Source organism: Sus scrofa, chromosome X (assembly GCF_054392235.1).
Source record: "Sus scrofa isolate SSC_HxYL_T2T_F1_AM1 chromosome X, Sscrofa_HxYL_maternal_Yorkshire_Landrace_v2.0, whole genome shotgun sequence".
Lineage (NCBI taxonomy): Eukaryota > Metazoa > Chordata > Mammalia > Artiodactyla > Suidae > Sus > Sus scrofa.
Window position 1 is genome coordinate 46094904 of NC_139401.1, and position 17044 is coordinate 46111947.

Sequence of the window (17044 nt, forward strand, 5' to 3'; positions counted from 1 at the left end):
GGGAATGTGGCAATATCCAACAAACCAAAATTAACCCCTTGACCCAGCAATACCACTTGTGGGAATTTACATAGAAGATATATCTGTACAAAAAGGAGACGACATATGCATAATATATTTCATTTTGTCATTATTCTTAATTGCACAATACTGGAAACAACCAAAATTCATACACAGGAGAATGGTGGTTGCAGCTTGGAGACAGATGGCAGAGTAGAAGGACTTGAGCTCACCTCCTCTCATGAAAACACCAAAATCACAACTAACTGCTGAACAACCATCAACAAAAAAACACTGGAACCTACCAAAAAAAAAAAAAAAAAAAGATCTTCTACATCCAAAGACAAAGAAGCAGCCACAGTGAGAAAGTAGGAGGGGCACATTCATGGTATAATCAAATCCCATACCTGCCAGGTGGGTGACCACGAACTGGAAAATAATATCACAGTGGTTCTCCCACAGGGGCAAGAGTTCTGAGCCCCATATCAGGTTCCCCAGCCTTGGGGTCTGGCATTGGGAGGAGGGAACCCGGCTTTGGCTTTAGAGTGCTCCATCAAAACCTCATGGTAACTGCAAGCCAAAAATCTACACTAGATACACACACCTAAGAAAAAGCAATCCAAACACGACACTAACAAGAGAAAAGGACAAAAGAGGAAGGGAATAAAAAGACTACAAAAACAAATCCAAAATAATTAACAAAATGGTATTAAGAACATAGCAGTAATTACCTTAAGTGTAGACAGATTAAATGCTCCAACCAAAAGACACAGGCTGGCTGAACAGATACAAAAACAAGACCTACATATATGCTGTCTACAAAAAAACCCACTTCGGATCAAGGGACACATATAGACTGAAAGTGAGGGGATGGAAAAATGTATCCCATGCAACTGGAAATCAAAAGAAAGCTGGAGTAGCAATACTCTTATCAGACAAAATAGAACTTAAAGACTGTTAAGAGACAGACATTACATAAGGATCATGGGATCAATCTAAGAAGATATACCAATTGTAAATATATACGCACCCAACATAGGATCACCTCAATATATAAGGCAAATGCTAACAGCCATAAAAGAATTGACAGCAACACAATAATAGTAGGGGACTTTTAACACCTCTCGTTACATCAACAAACAGATCATCCAAACAGAAAATTAATAAGGAAATGTAGGCCATAAATGACACATTAGACCAGAAGGACTTGATTGTTATTTATGGAATATTCCATCTTAAAGCAGCAGAATACACATTCTTTTCAAGTACACATGGAACATTATACACAATAGATCCCATGCTGGGCCAAAAAGCAAGCCTATAGAAGCATAGAGCTTCCATTCCCTCTCCAGGTCCAGGTGCATCACTCTCCTACCACCTGCATGTGTTTACCAATTCAGAAGCTCTCCGAACCCGGTCCTATTGAGTTTCTATGGAGACTCCTTCACGCAGGCATGACTGATGCACTCATTGGCTCACTGGCTTTTGATTCAAACTCCAGCCCTTCTCCTCTTCCCCAGAAGATGGGGGTGGGACCACAAGTTCCAAACCTCTAATCAGGTGGTTGATTCTCCTGGCAGCCGGCCCCCACTCCTTAGGTGGGGTCCTAAAGTCAGGTCATTAGTATAACAGAAGACACCTGTATTGCACTCTTCACTTAAACTCCAAGGGTTTCAGGAGCTCTCTGCCAGCAGTTGGGAGCTAAAATCAATTAGTATGTTTGTTGGAGTTCCCACTGTGGCACAAGGGATCGGCAGTGTCTCTGGAGTGCTGAGATGCAAGTTTGATCCCCAGCCGGCAAAGTGGGTTAAGAACCCGGCATTGCTGAAGCTGTGGCATAGGTTGCAACTACAGCAAGACACAAAATATATCACAGACACAGTATATGATCCCATTTACAAGAAATGTCCAGAACAGGCAAATCCAGAGACAGAAAAGCAGATTAGTTGTTGTCAGAGGCTGGGATGGGAGCGACTCCTAACGGAGACCAGGTCTCCTTTTGGGGTGATAGAATCGCTCTGGAAGGGCAGACGGACAAGACTCCAAGTCTCTCTAGTGCCCTGGACTTTGCACCTGTGGGGATGCTGCCAGGCAAATGTTGAACTGCTCCCCTATCCCCCACCCCCTGCCTTGTTAGCCTCTGCTGCCTTTGGTCCTGGCTGTGGCCATTGCCCACAGCACTGTACAGCAAAGTGATTCAGTTATACATATTCTTCTTCATATTCTTCTCCATTATGATATGTCACAGGATATTGACTATAGTCTCCTGTGCTATACAGTAGGACCTTGTTGTTTATCCATAATATATATAATAGCTTACATCTGCTAATCCCAAACTCCCAATCCTTCCTTCCTCCCAGCCCCCTCCCCCTTGACAACCACAAGTCTGTTTCTGTTTCATAGATATGTTCATTTGTATCGTATTTTAGATGAGAAAAAGGAAATTTTTAAAATATACCTTTGTCCGCTTCTACCAAGATAGCTAACAAGATTTGTTATCGCCAAGGTAGAATGAGAATGGGGTGGAAGGTTCAGGGGAGAAATGACAATTCTGTGTGTACATGTATGAATAGTTGTGTCTCTTCGAATCATATTAACATTTTACATATATAAGAATAAAACTAAATCAACAAAAATGGAAAGAAATAAAACCTAAAATGGAATGCAAACAGAAAAAAATGAACCTAACTATATACCAAGTAAATAACATAAGCACCCTCGATAGGAAAAAAAATCAAAAAGAAAAACTAATCCAAATAACTTCTGAACAGGGTACTTTACTTACGTATCCTCAGTATAAAAGACATGCAAATAAATCATGTACTGTACTCAATACATTGGTTTTTCACAAGTGTGGGTGCAGGAATTCTGATTCTACTTTCTGTACATTTTAAGACTGAGCAAACGAGTCAATATATTGACACCAGGAGCCAGTGCTCACTGTTGATGAAGGGAGATACGGATATGGAATGAGAGGGGCCTAGGAAGATTCCTTGGATATTTGTATGAATTCAAGGTATGTGTGTATGTGTCTATATGTGTGTGCATATGTACACATATACATATGCAGACATATACACAGAGCTTTGTTCTCTGAAAGGCCTTAGAAGTAATGACACCCCAACAGCAATGAACATACTTAGCACCCAGATTTTGATTTCTATATATAATTATTTACTAAGAGGAACCAGTGCTCCTTGGAGAAATGGCTGATTAGGCCTGGGGCAGGGAAAGAAAAAAAGGGCTGATACATCTTACTATGTTGGAAACTAAGGAAGTGCTCAGAAAATTATCAGGCTGTGACAAAAGGACAAGAAAAGTCAGCTTAAAGGGGCTTCCACTGGATAACTCAGGGACAACTAAGCATCAAAATAAACAATGACAGTAATGGATTATAACCACTGAAAATCTGGGATGGAAATGCTATAAAATTGTGTTGATTGTTGTACAACTATAATAAAATTCACTGAGTAATAAAAAAATACACTGTATCTTTTTTAAAAATCCACTGAAAAAATTAAAATCCATAAAAATAAAAATTCTATATTACTATAAATAAGTAAGAGGAATCCCCACTTCCTAACACCATCACTTACCTTGGGCATTAGAATTCCAACATGTGAATTTTGGATGCACACAAACATCCAGACCATAGCAAAGGTCAACAACAAAAACCAATCATACATCTATATACTAGCAATGAATACTTGAAATTGAAATTTATTTATTTTTGTCTTTTTTGGGCCACACCTGTGGCATATGGAAGTTCTCAGGCTAAGGGTCAAATCGGAGGGGTAGCTGCCAGCCTACACGACAGCCACAGCAATGCTAGATCCGAGCCGTGTCTGCAAGTTACACCACAGCTCCAGGCAACGCCAGATCCTTAACCCACTGAGCAAGCCCAGGGATGGAACCTGAATCCTCATGGATACTAGTCAGATTTGTTACCACTGAGCCACAACGGGAACTCCTTGAAATTGAAATTTTAACAACAAAACCATTTTCAATGGCTTAAAAAATGAAACATGCCATGTTGTTACGGAATGAATTATGTTACCCCTCAAATTCCTAAGTTGATGCCCAAACCCCCAGGGTGACTGTATTTGGAGATGGGACTTTTAGAAGGTAATTAGGCTAAATGAGGTCATAAGATTGGGGCCCAATTCAATAGGACTGGTATTCTCCTAAAAATAGGAAGAAACACCAGAGGTCCCTCTCTGCAGAGGCACAAAGGAAAGACCATGTGAGGACAGTGAGAAGGCAGCCGTCTACAAGCCAGGAAGAGAGGCTTCACCAGAAACCAACCCTGATCTGGGACTTCCAGCCTCCAGAACTGTGAGAAAATTAATTTGTTGTTTAAGCTACTCAGTCTGTGACATTTTATTATGGCAGCCTGAGCAGACTAATACACATGAATAGGATCTCTATGTTGAAAATTACAAAATATTGATGAAATCAATAAAAGTTCTAAATAAATGGAGAGACATAGCTTGTTCACGGACTAGAAGATGCAACAAAATAATGATGTCAATTCTTCCCAAAGTAATCTATAGGACTAACTCAATTCCTATCGAAATCATGGCAAGATCATTTTTAGATATGTCAACAAGATTATTCTGAAATGTATATACAAATACAAAGGCAAAAGAGTAAGAATAGCCAAACAATTTAGAAAAAGTGGAATTAAGTTGAAGAAATCACACTACTTGGTTTCAAAACTTACCGTAAAGCTGCAGTAATGAAGACGGTGTGGTACTGGCAGAGGATTAGATACATAGATCAAGACAACAAAAGAACAGTCCAGAAAGAGACCCCACAAACATGGCCAACTGACGTTTGACAAGACCATAAAAATCACTTCAATGGAGAAAAGATGGTCCTTTCAACAAATGAGGTTAGAACAAATAGAAGTCCATTTGCTAAATTATAAACCTCAGCCTAATCCTAACACCTCACATAAAAACTAATGCGAAATGGCTCTTAGGTCTAAATGTAAATCTAAAACGATAAAAACGTAGAGAATGGGAAAAAATTGTCATGACCTAGTGTGATATTGTGATTTATAATATTTTTTTTTCCATTTTTGACCACCCCATGGCATAGAGTTCCTAGGGCCAAGGGATCAGATCCAAGCTGCAGTTGTGACCTACACCACAGCTTCAGCAATGCCGGGTCCTTAACCTACTTTGCCGGCTGGGGATCAAACTTGCATCTCAGCACTCCAGAGACACTGCTGATCCCTTGTGCCACAGCGGGAACTCCAACAAACATACTAATTGATTTTAGCTCCCAACTGCTGGCAGAGAGCTCCTGAAACCCTTGGAGTTTAAGTGAAGCGTGCAATACAGGTGTCTTCTGTTATACTAATGACCTGACTTTAGGACCCCACCTAAGGAGTGGGGGCCGGCTGCCAGGAGAATCAACCACCTGATTAGAGGTTTGGAACTTGTGGTCCCACCCCCAACTTCTGGGGAAGGGGAGAAGGGCTGGAGTTTGAATCAAAAGCCAGTGGGCCAATGAGTGCATCAGTCATGCCTGCGTGAAGCAGTCTCCATAGAAACTCAATAGGACCGGGTTCAGAGAGCTTCTGAATTGGTAAACATGCAGGTGGTAGGAGAGTGACACACCTGGACCTGGAGAGGGAATGGAAGCTCCAAGCCTCTTCCCCTATACCTTGCCCCTCCACATCTCTTCCACCTGCATGTTCACCTGTATCCTTTATCATGTCCTAGTGTTTCCCTGAGTTCTGTGAGCCACTCTAGCAAATGAAGCGAACCCAAAAAGCAGGTTGTTGAAACCTCAGATCCACAGCGGGTTGGTCAGAAGCACAGGTGATAGGCTTTTGACTGGCATTTACGTTGGGAGGTGGGGCAATTGTAGGGAACTGAACCCCTTAACCTGTGAGATCTGACACAATCTCCAGGTAGACAGTATCAGAATTAAGCTGCAGAACACCCAGCTGGTGTCAGAGAATTGCTCGTTGTGGGAGAAGACCTCCACACATTTGGTGACCAGAAGTACCAGAAGTGAAGAGTGTGAGTTAAAGACTCACAGGAGTGATACAGTAGAAAAGAACTGGGTTTTTCTCTACATAGGAGGCTAGAGGTTTTCAATCTCACCTAGGGTAGTCAAAGAGTTCTTAGATCTAACATCGAAAGCACAACCCATAAAGGAAATAGTTTACATGTGGGACATTTTCAAAATTAAAAATTCTTTCTCTATGACCAACACTATGAACTGAAAGACAAGCCACACACCTGGAGAAAATATTTACAAACCACGTGTCTGACAAAGCTCTTGTACACAGAATACATAAAGAACTCACAAAACTCAGTAGTGAGAAAACATACAATGCAATTTAAAAAGGGGCAGAAGCCTTGATTGGACACTCACCAAAGAGGATATGCAAAAAGTAAAAGATATTCAACATCATTAGCCATTAGGGAAATGCAAATTAAAACCATCCAAGAGATAGCACTATACCACTAGAATGTATGAAATTAAAAATGCAGTTGACCATGGAAGAGCATCGCTTTGAACTGCACGGGTTCACCTGCACGTGGATTTTTTTCAATAAATGCATAATCCCGTACTACACGATCTGCAGTTAGTTGGGACCACAGATACAGAGGGCCAACTATAGGTGGACTTCCAACTACTAGGAGGGTTGGTGCCCCCAACCTGAGGGTTTTTTAAGAGTCAGCTATACTGACAGTACTAAGTACTGGCAAAAATGTGAAGCGATTGGAATTCTTACACATTTCTGGTGGAAATGAAAAATAATTCAACCATCCTGGAGAACAATTTGGCAGATTCCTAAAGAGTTAAACCATACACTTACCACATGACCTAGCAATCCACTATTTACTCTAGAGAACTGAACGCATATGTCCATGAATGTTTAAAGTATCTCTGCTCATAACTGCCAAACACCGAAAATAATTCGCATGTCTTTCAACAAGAGAATGGATAAATAAGCTGCAGTACATCTACAAAATGAAAAGCCAGTCAGCAATAAAAAGGAAAGAACTACTGACACACACAACTTGGCTGAATCTCTAGGGAATCGCACTGAGTAGAAAAAAAAAAATCCAGTTCCAGTAGGTTACAGACTTTATGTGATTTGATGTTATCACATTCTTGAAATGACAAAATTCTAGAAATAGAGACTAGATCAGTAATTGCTAGAGGTCTAGGAACAGGGTGGGGGTGGGTGGAGAACAGATGATTGAACTGTGTCTGAACACATCATGTGAATATCCTGGTTGTGACATTGTGTTATAATTTTGCAAGATGTTACCATTGATGGAAATTGAATCAAAGATACATGAGATTTCTCTGTATTATTTTTACAACTGCATGTCAATTACTGCAAAAGAATAATTTTTTTAAAAAAGCTACATACTGTATGATTCCATTTATATGACATTCTTGCAAAGATACAACTCTGATACAAAACATCTGTGGTTGCCTGAGGTTACAGTTAGGGGAGGATATGACTATAGGGGGTTGCATAAGGCCCTTTTTCGGTGTGATGAAACTATTCTCTATTCTATAGATTAGGCGTGACAGTCTACACAGGTGTTAATGTTTATCAGCCTGGACCACAAAAATCAATGTTACTGTACACAAATTTTAAAAATAAAAAAATTTTTAAGTGAAAGAAAAAAAAAAAAAAGATGGTGGGCTGTGGGTGCCTGCCATACTTTGTCTCTTGACCAAATGAGAATCCAAAGTCCAACTGAGAAAATTACTTGAGGAAAATCATTTAAAAGACAAGCAAGTTCCCCATTTCATTCCCACATTCCGTCTTGACATTATGGCTCCAGCTCACTGAGGAAGGCTCTAAGAAATACCTGCAGGAGACCAGAGGCTGCATTTGTCATCAGGTTGTGACTGAAGACAATTCAACCATCCACACAAAGATTCAGCAAAGAAAAGCCCTGAAAGGCAATTGCCCCAAAAGTTTTACTTGCCAGATGACTTGACTTTGTGTGTTCTCTCCCTCCTGAGTTAAGGGAGCCAGATTACCTCTGGCTGCCAGAGGCTCAAAGAGAAATTTGCAACTCAACTAATGTTATAATGCGTAACTAGCAGTTCCGCCCTAAGTCTTTTTTGCGTCTACATTCAAATTTGGCCTTGCTGCTGGCTCTCATTACCCCTGATTTTAATGCTTATTTGCAAATAATTTCCTATTCTACGTCTGAGAGTCCTACAGTGCTCATCGCGTCCAGGGCAGAACAGAAGGAACAGACAACATACTTACCTGGGGTTCGGCCATTTCCTGCTCTTCTTGGGAAAAGTCAGAGATGTGTGAGGATTGAGCTAGAAGAGTGGAGAAGTGTAGAGCATATGAGAGACTCCATCAGGCTTCCAATGCCCAGAATTATCTGCCTAGAAATCCTCTCACACCAACTGGGTGTGAGGCCTCTCTGTGTAAGTTTGGGCAACCTCCACAGTTTGGACATGTGGTTTTAACAACCACTTGTGTATACTTGAGTCTTTTCCTCATGTGACCATCTAACACAAAAGGGTTTTGTTTTTTTTTTCTAAAAATACTTGTGTTCTGACTCACAAGTTGTATTTCTAGGTATTTTCCATTATGAAATAATGTGTCATAATTTCTCTGAAGTACCTTCATCTCAGCATTGACTTTTAACGATGCCAAATTTAAACAATCCTAAATGACCCATAACATGGGATTAACAAGGAAATACAAGGGATTAAATTCTATGTGGTTATTAAAAAAAAAAAGTATGGTACCGTACAATTATCTGTGTACTTTTCTGTACATACATCTAAATTACAAGGTTTTTAAACGTTAGAGAATAAACTTTTAGGCTGAATCACAGTAACTTCTAAATAAAAAAAGGGCAGGTTATAAAACTGCAGGAACCCATTTGAAAACCGTATGTTAAATGTTTAAAAATGCACGCCCCTTATACACACTACAAATGTCTAAGAACGGACATTTAAATGTAAGAGGGGATAAAATTAGTTCCTTTGAATTTTCTTTTCCTCTATTTTCTAATCAATCTATAATTCGAATGTGTTATTTGTTAAATGTCAAAAGAAACTGAACTTTACAACTATTATTCCCATGCGTTTTAAGCCCCATCCCCGCCCCCAGACCCCACACCACCAGATCCTGCCCAGCCCTCCCGAGCCCCAAGCTCTCAGGTGAGTTCTCTCAGGTGCCTCTTCTTGCTTCTCCTCACCTCACTGGGGCCGTCTTGCCCAGGAGCCAGAAGGAAGCCTTCGGGTGCAGATTCACTTCAGCTGGAGCATTCACACCAGGCCCCTACCTCGGGGCTTGGGCAAAGGGAAAGGGACAGAGGGAGAGGCGGGGACGCCTAAGGAGGAGCTTGAGGGGTGCGAATGAACCCTTAGCGCAGGTCACTGTGCTGGAAAATGTGTAAAAGTCAACGTTTAATAAGCACCATTCAACCCTGACTAGCCCCCTAACTTTGTCTGCCACGGAACCCACAGATCCTCATTCGCTGACCTCTCGGTCCACCATCACTAATCCCACAACCTCCCACGTCCACGACCCCTACAAACCGGCTGCATTGTTCCCCCAGAACTCCCCATCACTCAGCCCATCACTCCTACCACTCGCCCCCTCAACCTCTCTCTCGACAACAGATTTTCTGCTCGCTGCAGAGGAGACCGTTACAAGAACTGGCCCCGAGAAGCACTTCCGCTTTGGGACAACTCGGGCTCCGCAGCCACAGCGCTGCAGCGACCGGGTATGCGCAAGCTCAGTGGGGGCTTTGAGCCTGCGTCCGCCAATAGTCAACATGGGGGCACACCCACCTCGCTCTCGCCCGACGCGAACGCGGTGGGGCAGCAGCGCAGGCGCAGAGGGAAGATGGCCGCTCCGGTGACGTCACTGTTCTGAAGCGATGGCCGCGCCCACTGCGTGTCTTCCCCTTGCGGGTGCTGGTGTAGAACAGGTGTTTACTTTGATCGGTGGAGGCCGTCATTCCTAAGACTCCAAAAACCTGTTTCCTTACGGCGGGAAGGAGACGTGCCCAATTAAGGAAAATGCTAGCGGGCGGAAATTTGATCTTTTGAACCTGGAGGGCGAGGGCAGCTTCGGGTTCGCAGGTGTAATTGAATAGGAAATGGGGGTGCATGGTAGAATTGCTCTACAAGCACAAAGGCTAGGAGGTTGGCTTCTTAGTTCACTAGCTCCATCCAGTGGCTAAGGCTGGAAGTTTACAGCCTAGCTTTTGAAGGACGGTGTGCAGACAAACAAGAGGCTGAAGAATAAATAAACGGCGACTTAGAGGATGGACACACACACACACACACACCCTGGGATGATGGGGATGTGTTAAGTAGTGGCTGACAGGTTGTTTTCTCAGGATGAGCAGGGACAATCTCCTTTTGTCAGGGGTGACAGTTACGCTGACCAAAAGGAACCAGCCACACAAATATCTGAAGCAGAGATTTGTGGTGGAGGGCCACTCTAGCCTCGAACTTCCTGCCTCCAAGAGAGGAATCCCCTTCCATCCTCTTGAAGCCATTGGCATTTAGGGTGGTGTTGGTATGTGCAGCCAAACTGACTCCTCAATGATACAGCAGACTTTTCTGTCTTGGCCAATGTGTCACTAAATGGGAGACACATGGGATGGGGGGGCAGGTGAATAACGGTGCATGAAGGACAAATTGGGGAGAGACAAAGGGTGATGTCAGGGAGGTGAATGAGCAGTAGAGTGGAGTGAATGTGGGGAGTGTGGAGCAGAGTGAGTAAATGACTATGCATTTGATTTTTTTTTTTTTTTTTGAGTGCCTGTGGCATGCAGAAGTTCCCCGGCCAGAGAGCAAACCTGTGCCACAGCGGTGATCCAAGCCACAGCAGTGACAATGCTGGATACCTAACCACGAGGCTACCAGGGAATTCCAATGCATTTGATTTTGAATTAATAAGATTATGAATGAGACTGAGTAAATGATGGGGAAATGAGGCACAGTCTAAATGGCAAAAAGTGGAAATGGGAGCAGATTGTGAGTTGATTGGGGCAATGAAAGTTGGCGAATGTGAATGAGGTTGATAAAGCATTAGTGTGCAAGTTGGTATGAGTACTAAGGATTAGAGTGTAAATGAATGATGGTTTAGGGGGTACAGTATGAGTAAAGAGAGGCAAATTTAGGGGGAAAGTAGAAGTGAACGAAGGTAATGTGAGATGTGAGGCACTGAAGGAAGAAGGGGGGGCACAAGGGACAGAACACAAGGGAAGGGAAATGAACACGTGGTTGAATGTGAATACTTGAATCGAGTCTCGTTTGTTTGAGTGGGGATACTGTGAAGGAGGAGATTGACCAGAGGTGCATGAAGGACAGAATGGGATTAGATGGGGGTAATGCAAGGCATTGCCTGGAATGTGCAGAGATCCCAGTAGGCATCAGCCCAGGTGAATGAGCTGAAGCGTGTATGTAAATGGAGGTAACATTGGACAGAGTGAGAATGGGAGACGGTGAGTAATTGTGAGGCCAGGGGAGAGGGGAGGAGGGACACGTTGCCCAAAGCGAGTAAAGTGAGAGAAATGGGGCCCAATGTGAGCAAAAAGTGGTAAATCTGAGGCAGAGTGTGATGGAATGAGAGTCGCATGGGGAGTTCCTGTCTTGGCGCAGCAGAAACGAATCCAACTAGGATACATGAGGTTTCAGTTTCAATCCCCAGCCTCGCTCAGTGGGTTAAGGATCAGGCATTGCCATGAGCTGTGATGTAGGTCACAGACGTGGCTCGGAGCCAGCGTGGCTGTGGCTGTGGTGTAGGCCGGCAGCTGAGGCTCCGATTGGACCCCTAGCCTGGGAACCTCCATATGCCGTGGGTGCGGCCCTAAAAAGCAAAATAAATAAATAAATAAATAAATAAATAAATAAAAGAAAGAAAGAGAGTCCCATAGGGCAGAGTGGGAGCAACTGGACGGGAATCAGGAGCAGAATGGGAGAGATAAGTGGAAACAGGGATTACATTGGGTGTGACTGCAAATGTAGGACATAGCATGAGGCAGAGTGAGAGTAAATGGAGGCAAATGAAGAGAAGATTTGAGAAAGAACGGAGGTGACCAAGCGTGGAGTATGTGTGGGTACCTTGAATGAGTGTTTGAGAGTAATACAGTCCCAGGAAATGCCGGTAATATGGGGGAGGGGGGCAGCCCTTGAGAGAAGTGAAGAAAGGGCACAAGGGAATGAGGCCCAGAGTCAATGAACAAAGCTGAAGGATGGACCACATGAGAGTAGATGGGAGTCCTTTGATGAGGTGTCAGGAATTGAAGATGAAAATAGGAAATGTGAGTCGGAGTGGGACTGAATGGAGGTGAAGGAGAACTACGATGTGAGCGAGCTTGAGTCATGGCAAGTAGAGGGTTATTGAATGGCAGTAACACGAGGCCCAGTGAGACCAAATATAAGTGGGTGTGAGGCAGTGTAAGTGGACGGGGGAATAAAAGGTAGAATGAGAATGGGGGTAAAAAGGCAGTAGAGTGAACATGTATATGTAATATATCTTGTGTAATATGCAATGTGAGGCAGAATCTGATTGAATGGAGGTAACGTGGGGCAGATTCCAGTAAACGAGGGTGGAACAGAGCATGCTAAGTGAAGAGAGGTGAAGGGGTTGCTGAGAATATATAAATGGAGGTAATTTGGGGCAGGGGTTGACGGCAAGGTGGCCATATTTTACAGAGCAGGAGGAATCTCAGGTGGTAGCACTGACTACTCAGCAGAGTGTAGTGGGTAGGATGGAGGTGATGAGGGGCAGAGTGAACGGAAATGAAGGTAATCAAAAGGGTTAGAGCATGGTGAATGGGACTAGAGTGGGACAGTGTTAAGGAATGTAGCGGAACATGGGCCAGGTATGAGGCTTAGTATCTCAATCTTGTCTGGCCTTTGTGTGTCCCCAGCTCCTCTTTCCCCTGTGTCCCTTTCTGTCATCTCTAGGTTTCTCCCTGTCTTTGTCTCATTCAGCCTCTGTGTATACAGAATCTTTCTTTTTCTTTGTGTGTGTCTTTAAGGGAAGATGGTGAGGTGCCCAACCCCCTTCCTTCTGTGTTCCAGAACCTATCACTTAGATCTTTGCTCATAGCACCCAGAGTTCCAGAATGACCAGAGTATTGAACACCGCAGGGTGAGTCTGGAGCAAAGAAGTCAGTTAGGAGGGCTGTCATAATGAAAGCCTGGGGCTCTGTGGTGGTGACCCTCACCATGCTAATGGCTGCCACTGTGGATGCCAAGATTTATGAACGCTGTGAGCTGGCAACGAAGCTGGAGAAGGCGGGCCTCGATGGCTTCAAGGGCTACACCACTGGAGACTGTGAGATTCTGTTACCCCAAGTCCTACCCACACCCTGAGCCACCCACCACACTCAGACCCAGGTCCCTCTTGCCATCTGTCCCCTCCCCAGGCTAGGGAACAATCCTCTCGCCCCCCACCCCAACTGTGATGTGTAGTTTAACTCTAGTCTTATCTTTCTCATCATTTCCTTCACAACTCTTTACCCTCATGTCTACTACCACCACCACCATTACCATCAATGGCATCACTGCTGTTATCACCATGCATACCATCACCACCACCATTACTGGTATCTCATCACAATCCCCAACATCAACACCTCCACCAAACCAAGGTCATCACCCCTACGACTGAGATGAAAACCATCCCTGCCCCCACATCCACCCTCCCCTATTCCCAGGACTCATGACTATCTGCTACCTCCCCTCTCTCTCCCTGCCCCAGGGCTGTGCATGGCGCACTATGAGAGTGGCTTTGACACCTCCTTTGTGAACCACAATCCTGATGGCAGCAGTGAATATGGCATTTTCCAACTGAACTCCGCCTGGTGGTGTGACAATGGTGTTACACCCACCCAGAACCTCTGTCACATGGAGTGTCATGGTGAGGCAGCACTGGGGACATCTTGAAGCTCTGCCTGGCCCCACTCCCCAGCACAGAGAGAGCAAGACTGTCTAAGCTACAATCTTTTTTTGTTTTGTTTTGTTTTGTCTTTTTGTCCTTTTAGGGCCACACCTGTGGCATATGGAGATTCCCAGGCTAGGAATCTAATCGGAGCTGTTGCTGCTGGCCTACACCACAACCACAGCAACACAGGATCCGAGCCGTGTCTGCGACCTAGACCACAGCTCACGGCAACGCTGGATCCTTAACCCACTGAGCAAGGCCAGGGATCGAACCCGCAACCTCATGGTTCCAAGTCAGATTCATTTCCACTGCACCACAATGGGAACTCACAAAGCTACAATCTTAAGTAACAATCAGAAAAATGATAAGGGAAGGAGCAGAGTTGCCTGGGCTGTTAGAAACAACATCTTGTATCCTTAACCAGACCACACTGAGATGTCGTCTAGGTCAGGAGGACTCAAAGCTCCCAAACCTCACCTAGAATAGAGGTCATCTAGGACTAGGCACCATGGTAGCTGAGATTGAACAGGACTAGCCAACGTGGAGACTGAGGTCGCTTGTAACCAGTCAAAATTGGTATTGAGGTTATCCAGGACCTGACAACATAGTGTTTGAAGCCCCCAGGACTGACCAGCCTTGCAGTTGAGTGGCTTCCCAAGCAGCCAACAGCCATTGCAGTTGAGATCATTCATAACCACACAAAAATGACCATTGAAGTCACCCAGAACTGGCCCAACATGGAGTTTGAGGTTGTTCAGGACCAGCCAGTAGGGTAGTTGAGATTATTCATAACCAGCCAACATGACAATCAAGATCACACAGGATTAGTCAATGAGCTAAGGCTGTACAGAACCAGCCAACATGGCAGTTGAGGTAATTCATATCCAGCTGATAAGTGCATCAGGGTCATCCAGAATCAGACAATATAGAAGTTATTCAGGCCCTAAGGAACCCAGAACCCCTGGGCCTTTCATACACTGTCGCCCTGTCCCAAATATACCAGATCGCTATGTCCCTCTCCTTCCCCAGAACTGCTCAACCGCCATATTCTTGATGACATCATGTGTGCCCAGCAGGTAGTGTCCTCACAGGAAGGTATGAATGCCTGGTAAGTGTACAGGAATGGCTGGGACCCTGGGCAACCGGGATAGTGGCACTGCCATTCTATCAGCCTGTCCACTTCATCCTCCCTCTCTCCTTTCCTTTCCCAGGGATTCTTGGAGCCAGCACTGTTCTGGCCATGACTTATCTGAATGGCTCAAGGGGTGTCATTTGAATGTAAAACCTGACCCCAAAAGAATTCATTCATGACTAAGATTCTCAGTGATAGAAATTTTCTTTTCCTTTTTGTTCTTTCTCTTGTGGATTTAATAAAGTATGATACTATAAAGAATGCAAGAGACCCCTGAGGTCTGACTCACTTCATTTTTCCAATGCTTGAAGGTAACCCGATTCAATCCCTCCCTTCACATATTCAAAGCTCTAATCAGGGGACACAAGATAATTTGGGGTAGGAGTGGAGGATGATGTAGTGATTAAGAGCATAAGTTCTCCTGGGTTCAGATACCATCTGTACCACTTACTAGCTAGGTTGTCTCGAGTGAGGCACTTAATTTCTTTGTGCCTCAGTTTCTTCATCTGCAAAATGATGATGTAGGGGGAGTAAGTATTTCACGAGGTTGTTAGGAGAATTGAATGAATTAATGTTTGCAAAGCACATAAAGTGCTTGGTACTCAAAGCGATTCTAGGTCTGGAGATAGAAGGGATGAGGAGGTAGGAAAATTGGCTTCCTTTGAAAAGTATCATTCTCTGTTGTGCTAACTACAGGGACTTTAATTAAGGCAGATGCAGTCTCTTCGAGGGATAATGGAATTGGTTACAGCTTACACAGGAAGCTCATTGGGAATTAAGAGTTTAAAGTATTTGGAGTTCCCATTGTGGCTCAGTGGTAACAAACCCGACTAGCATCCATGAGGATGCAGTTTCGATTCCTGGCCCTGCTCAGTGGGTTAAGGATCCGGAGTTGCCGTGAGCTGTGGTGTAGGTTGCAGACGTGGCTCGCATCCTGCGTTGCTGTGGCTGTGGCGTAGACCAGCAGCTGCAGCTCCAATTCCACCCCAGCCTGGGAACTTCCATATGCCACTGGTGTGGCCCTAAAAAGCCAAAAAAAAAAGGGGGGGGGTAAAGTATTCTTCTGCTACATCCTCCCACACATTACCATTCTAACTCTTAGCCCCCAACATCTTTCACAATCTGTAACCAAAGTTTCAAGTGACAAACTGGAAATTTAGGCCAGGAATTCAATGGCTGCACAAGGTAATCCTTTTTTTTTTTTTTTTTTTTTTTTTTTTTTACTTGAGTCTCAGTCTATGGCTTGAGCAGAGAATTTAGGAATTTGAACTTGCCGATCTTCCTCTTTGTGCTGGCCAGCCCCACTGAAAGCAGCCACCCTGGTGAGGAAGCAGTCCTCACGTCCTTTGTACTTTTTGGTGTGTGTGGCAGTGGGAGTCCTTCAACTACGCAAAGCCTTGTTTTCAGTGTTTATTTTATCCCAGATAAGCACAGGTGATCATGAAAGCCACTACATGCCAAGGAATACTGGAGCCCCCTTCCTTAAATGCCACCTGTGTTTCCCCTGCCTTCAGCCCCAACCAGCCTAGATAACCAAATCTCACATTTCCCTGAGGGTCCATAAAAGGTACCATCACTCTGGGTACCAATTTCTGGAGGAATAGTTATTCATCAAAAGCATCAGAAATAAACTGGTGGATTTAAGTAAAAAGCAGATTTCCTAGGAGTTCCCAGGGGGGTAAAGTTTAAGGATCCGATATTGTCACTGCTGTGGCTCGGGTCACTGCTATGTTGTTCAGGTCAATCCCTAGACTGGGAACTTCCACATGCCATGGCACAGAAGGGAAAGGGAAAAAAAAGCAGATCTCCTAAATGCCAATCAGATCATTCATAGTGTTTCTGGGAAGATTGCATGATCAAGCTCAGCCAGCAGGAAGTCTCACACAGAGAAAAAGCCAAAATCTTGACCATAGAACAGGGTGGGCCAGAAATACTGGCATTATCAGCTGTTGCTACTTCTGAAAATTGGATTTGATGTC

The 17044-nt window shown here is 44.1% G+C and overlaps 2 protein-coding genes across 9 annotated transcripts in view; one reads left to right on the top strand and one right to left on the bottom strand.

Moving 5' to 3' along the window:
* Window positions 1-9738, bottom strand: part of ZNF182 (zinc finger protein 182) — a 28769-nt gene extending 19031 nt beyond the window's left edge. For 7 of the 8 annotated variants that reach the window (XM_085007805.1, XM_013990885.3, XM_085007802.1 and 4 more), the window contains exons 1-2: window positions 9219-9404; window positions 8267-8325 (exon numbers count right to left, since the gene is read on the bottom strand). Coding sequence is in view for 6 of the 8 variants with exons in the window: in XM_013990885.3 (XP_013846339.1) it covers window positions 8267-8281 (15 nt within the window). In the remaining 2 variants the exon portion in view is untranslated. Of the gene's footprint in view, window positions 1-5206; window positions 5213-8266; window positions 8326-9218; window positions 9405-9612 lie in introns of those variants that run through there. The other variant, XM_085007806.1, reaches the window with a different exon arrangement.
* Window positions 9739-13179: 3441 nt separating this feature from the next.
* SPACA5 (sperm acrosome associated 5) lies at window positions 13180-15244 on the top strand. Its single transcript, NM_001177930.1, has 4 exons — window positions 13180-13324; window positions 13751-13909; window positions 14963-15041; window positions 15145-15244. The coding sequence occupies exons 1-4, from the start codon at window positions 13180-13182 to the stop codon at window positions 15242-15244; spliced, it is 483 nt and encodes a 160-aa protein (NP_001171401.1).
* Window positions 15245-17044: the final 1800 nt, after the last annotated feature.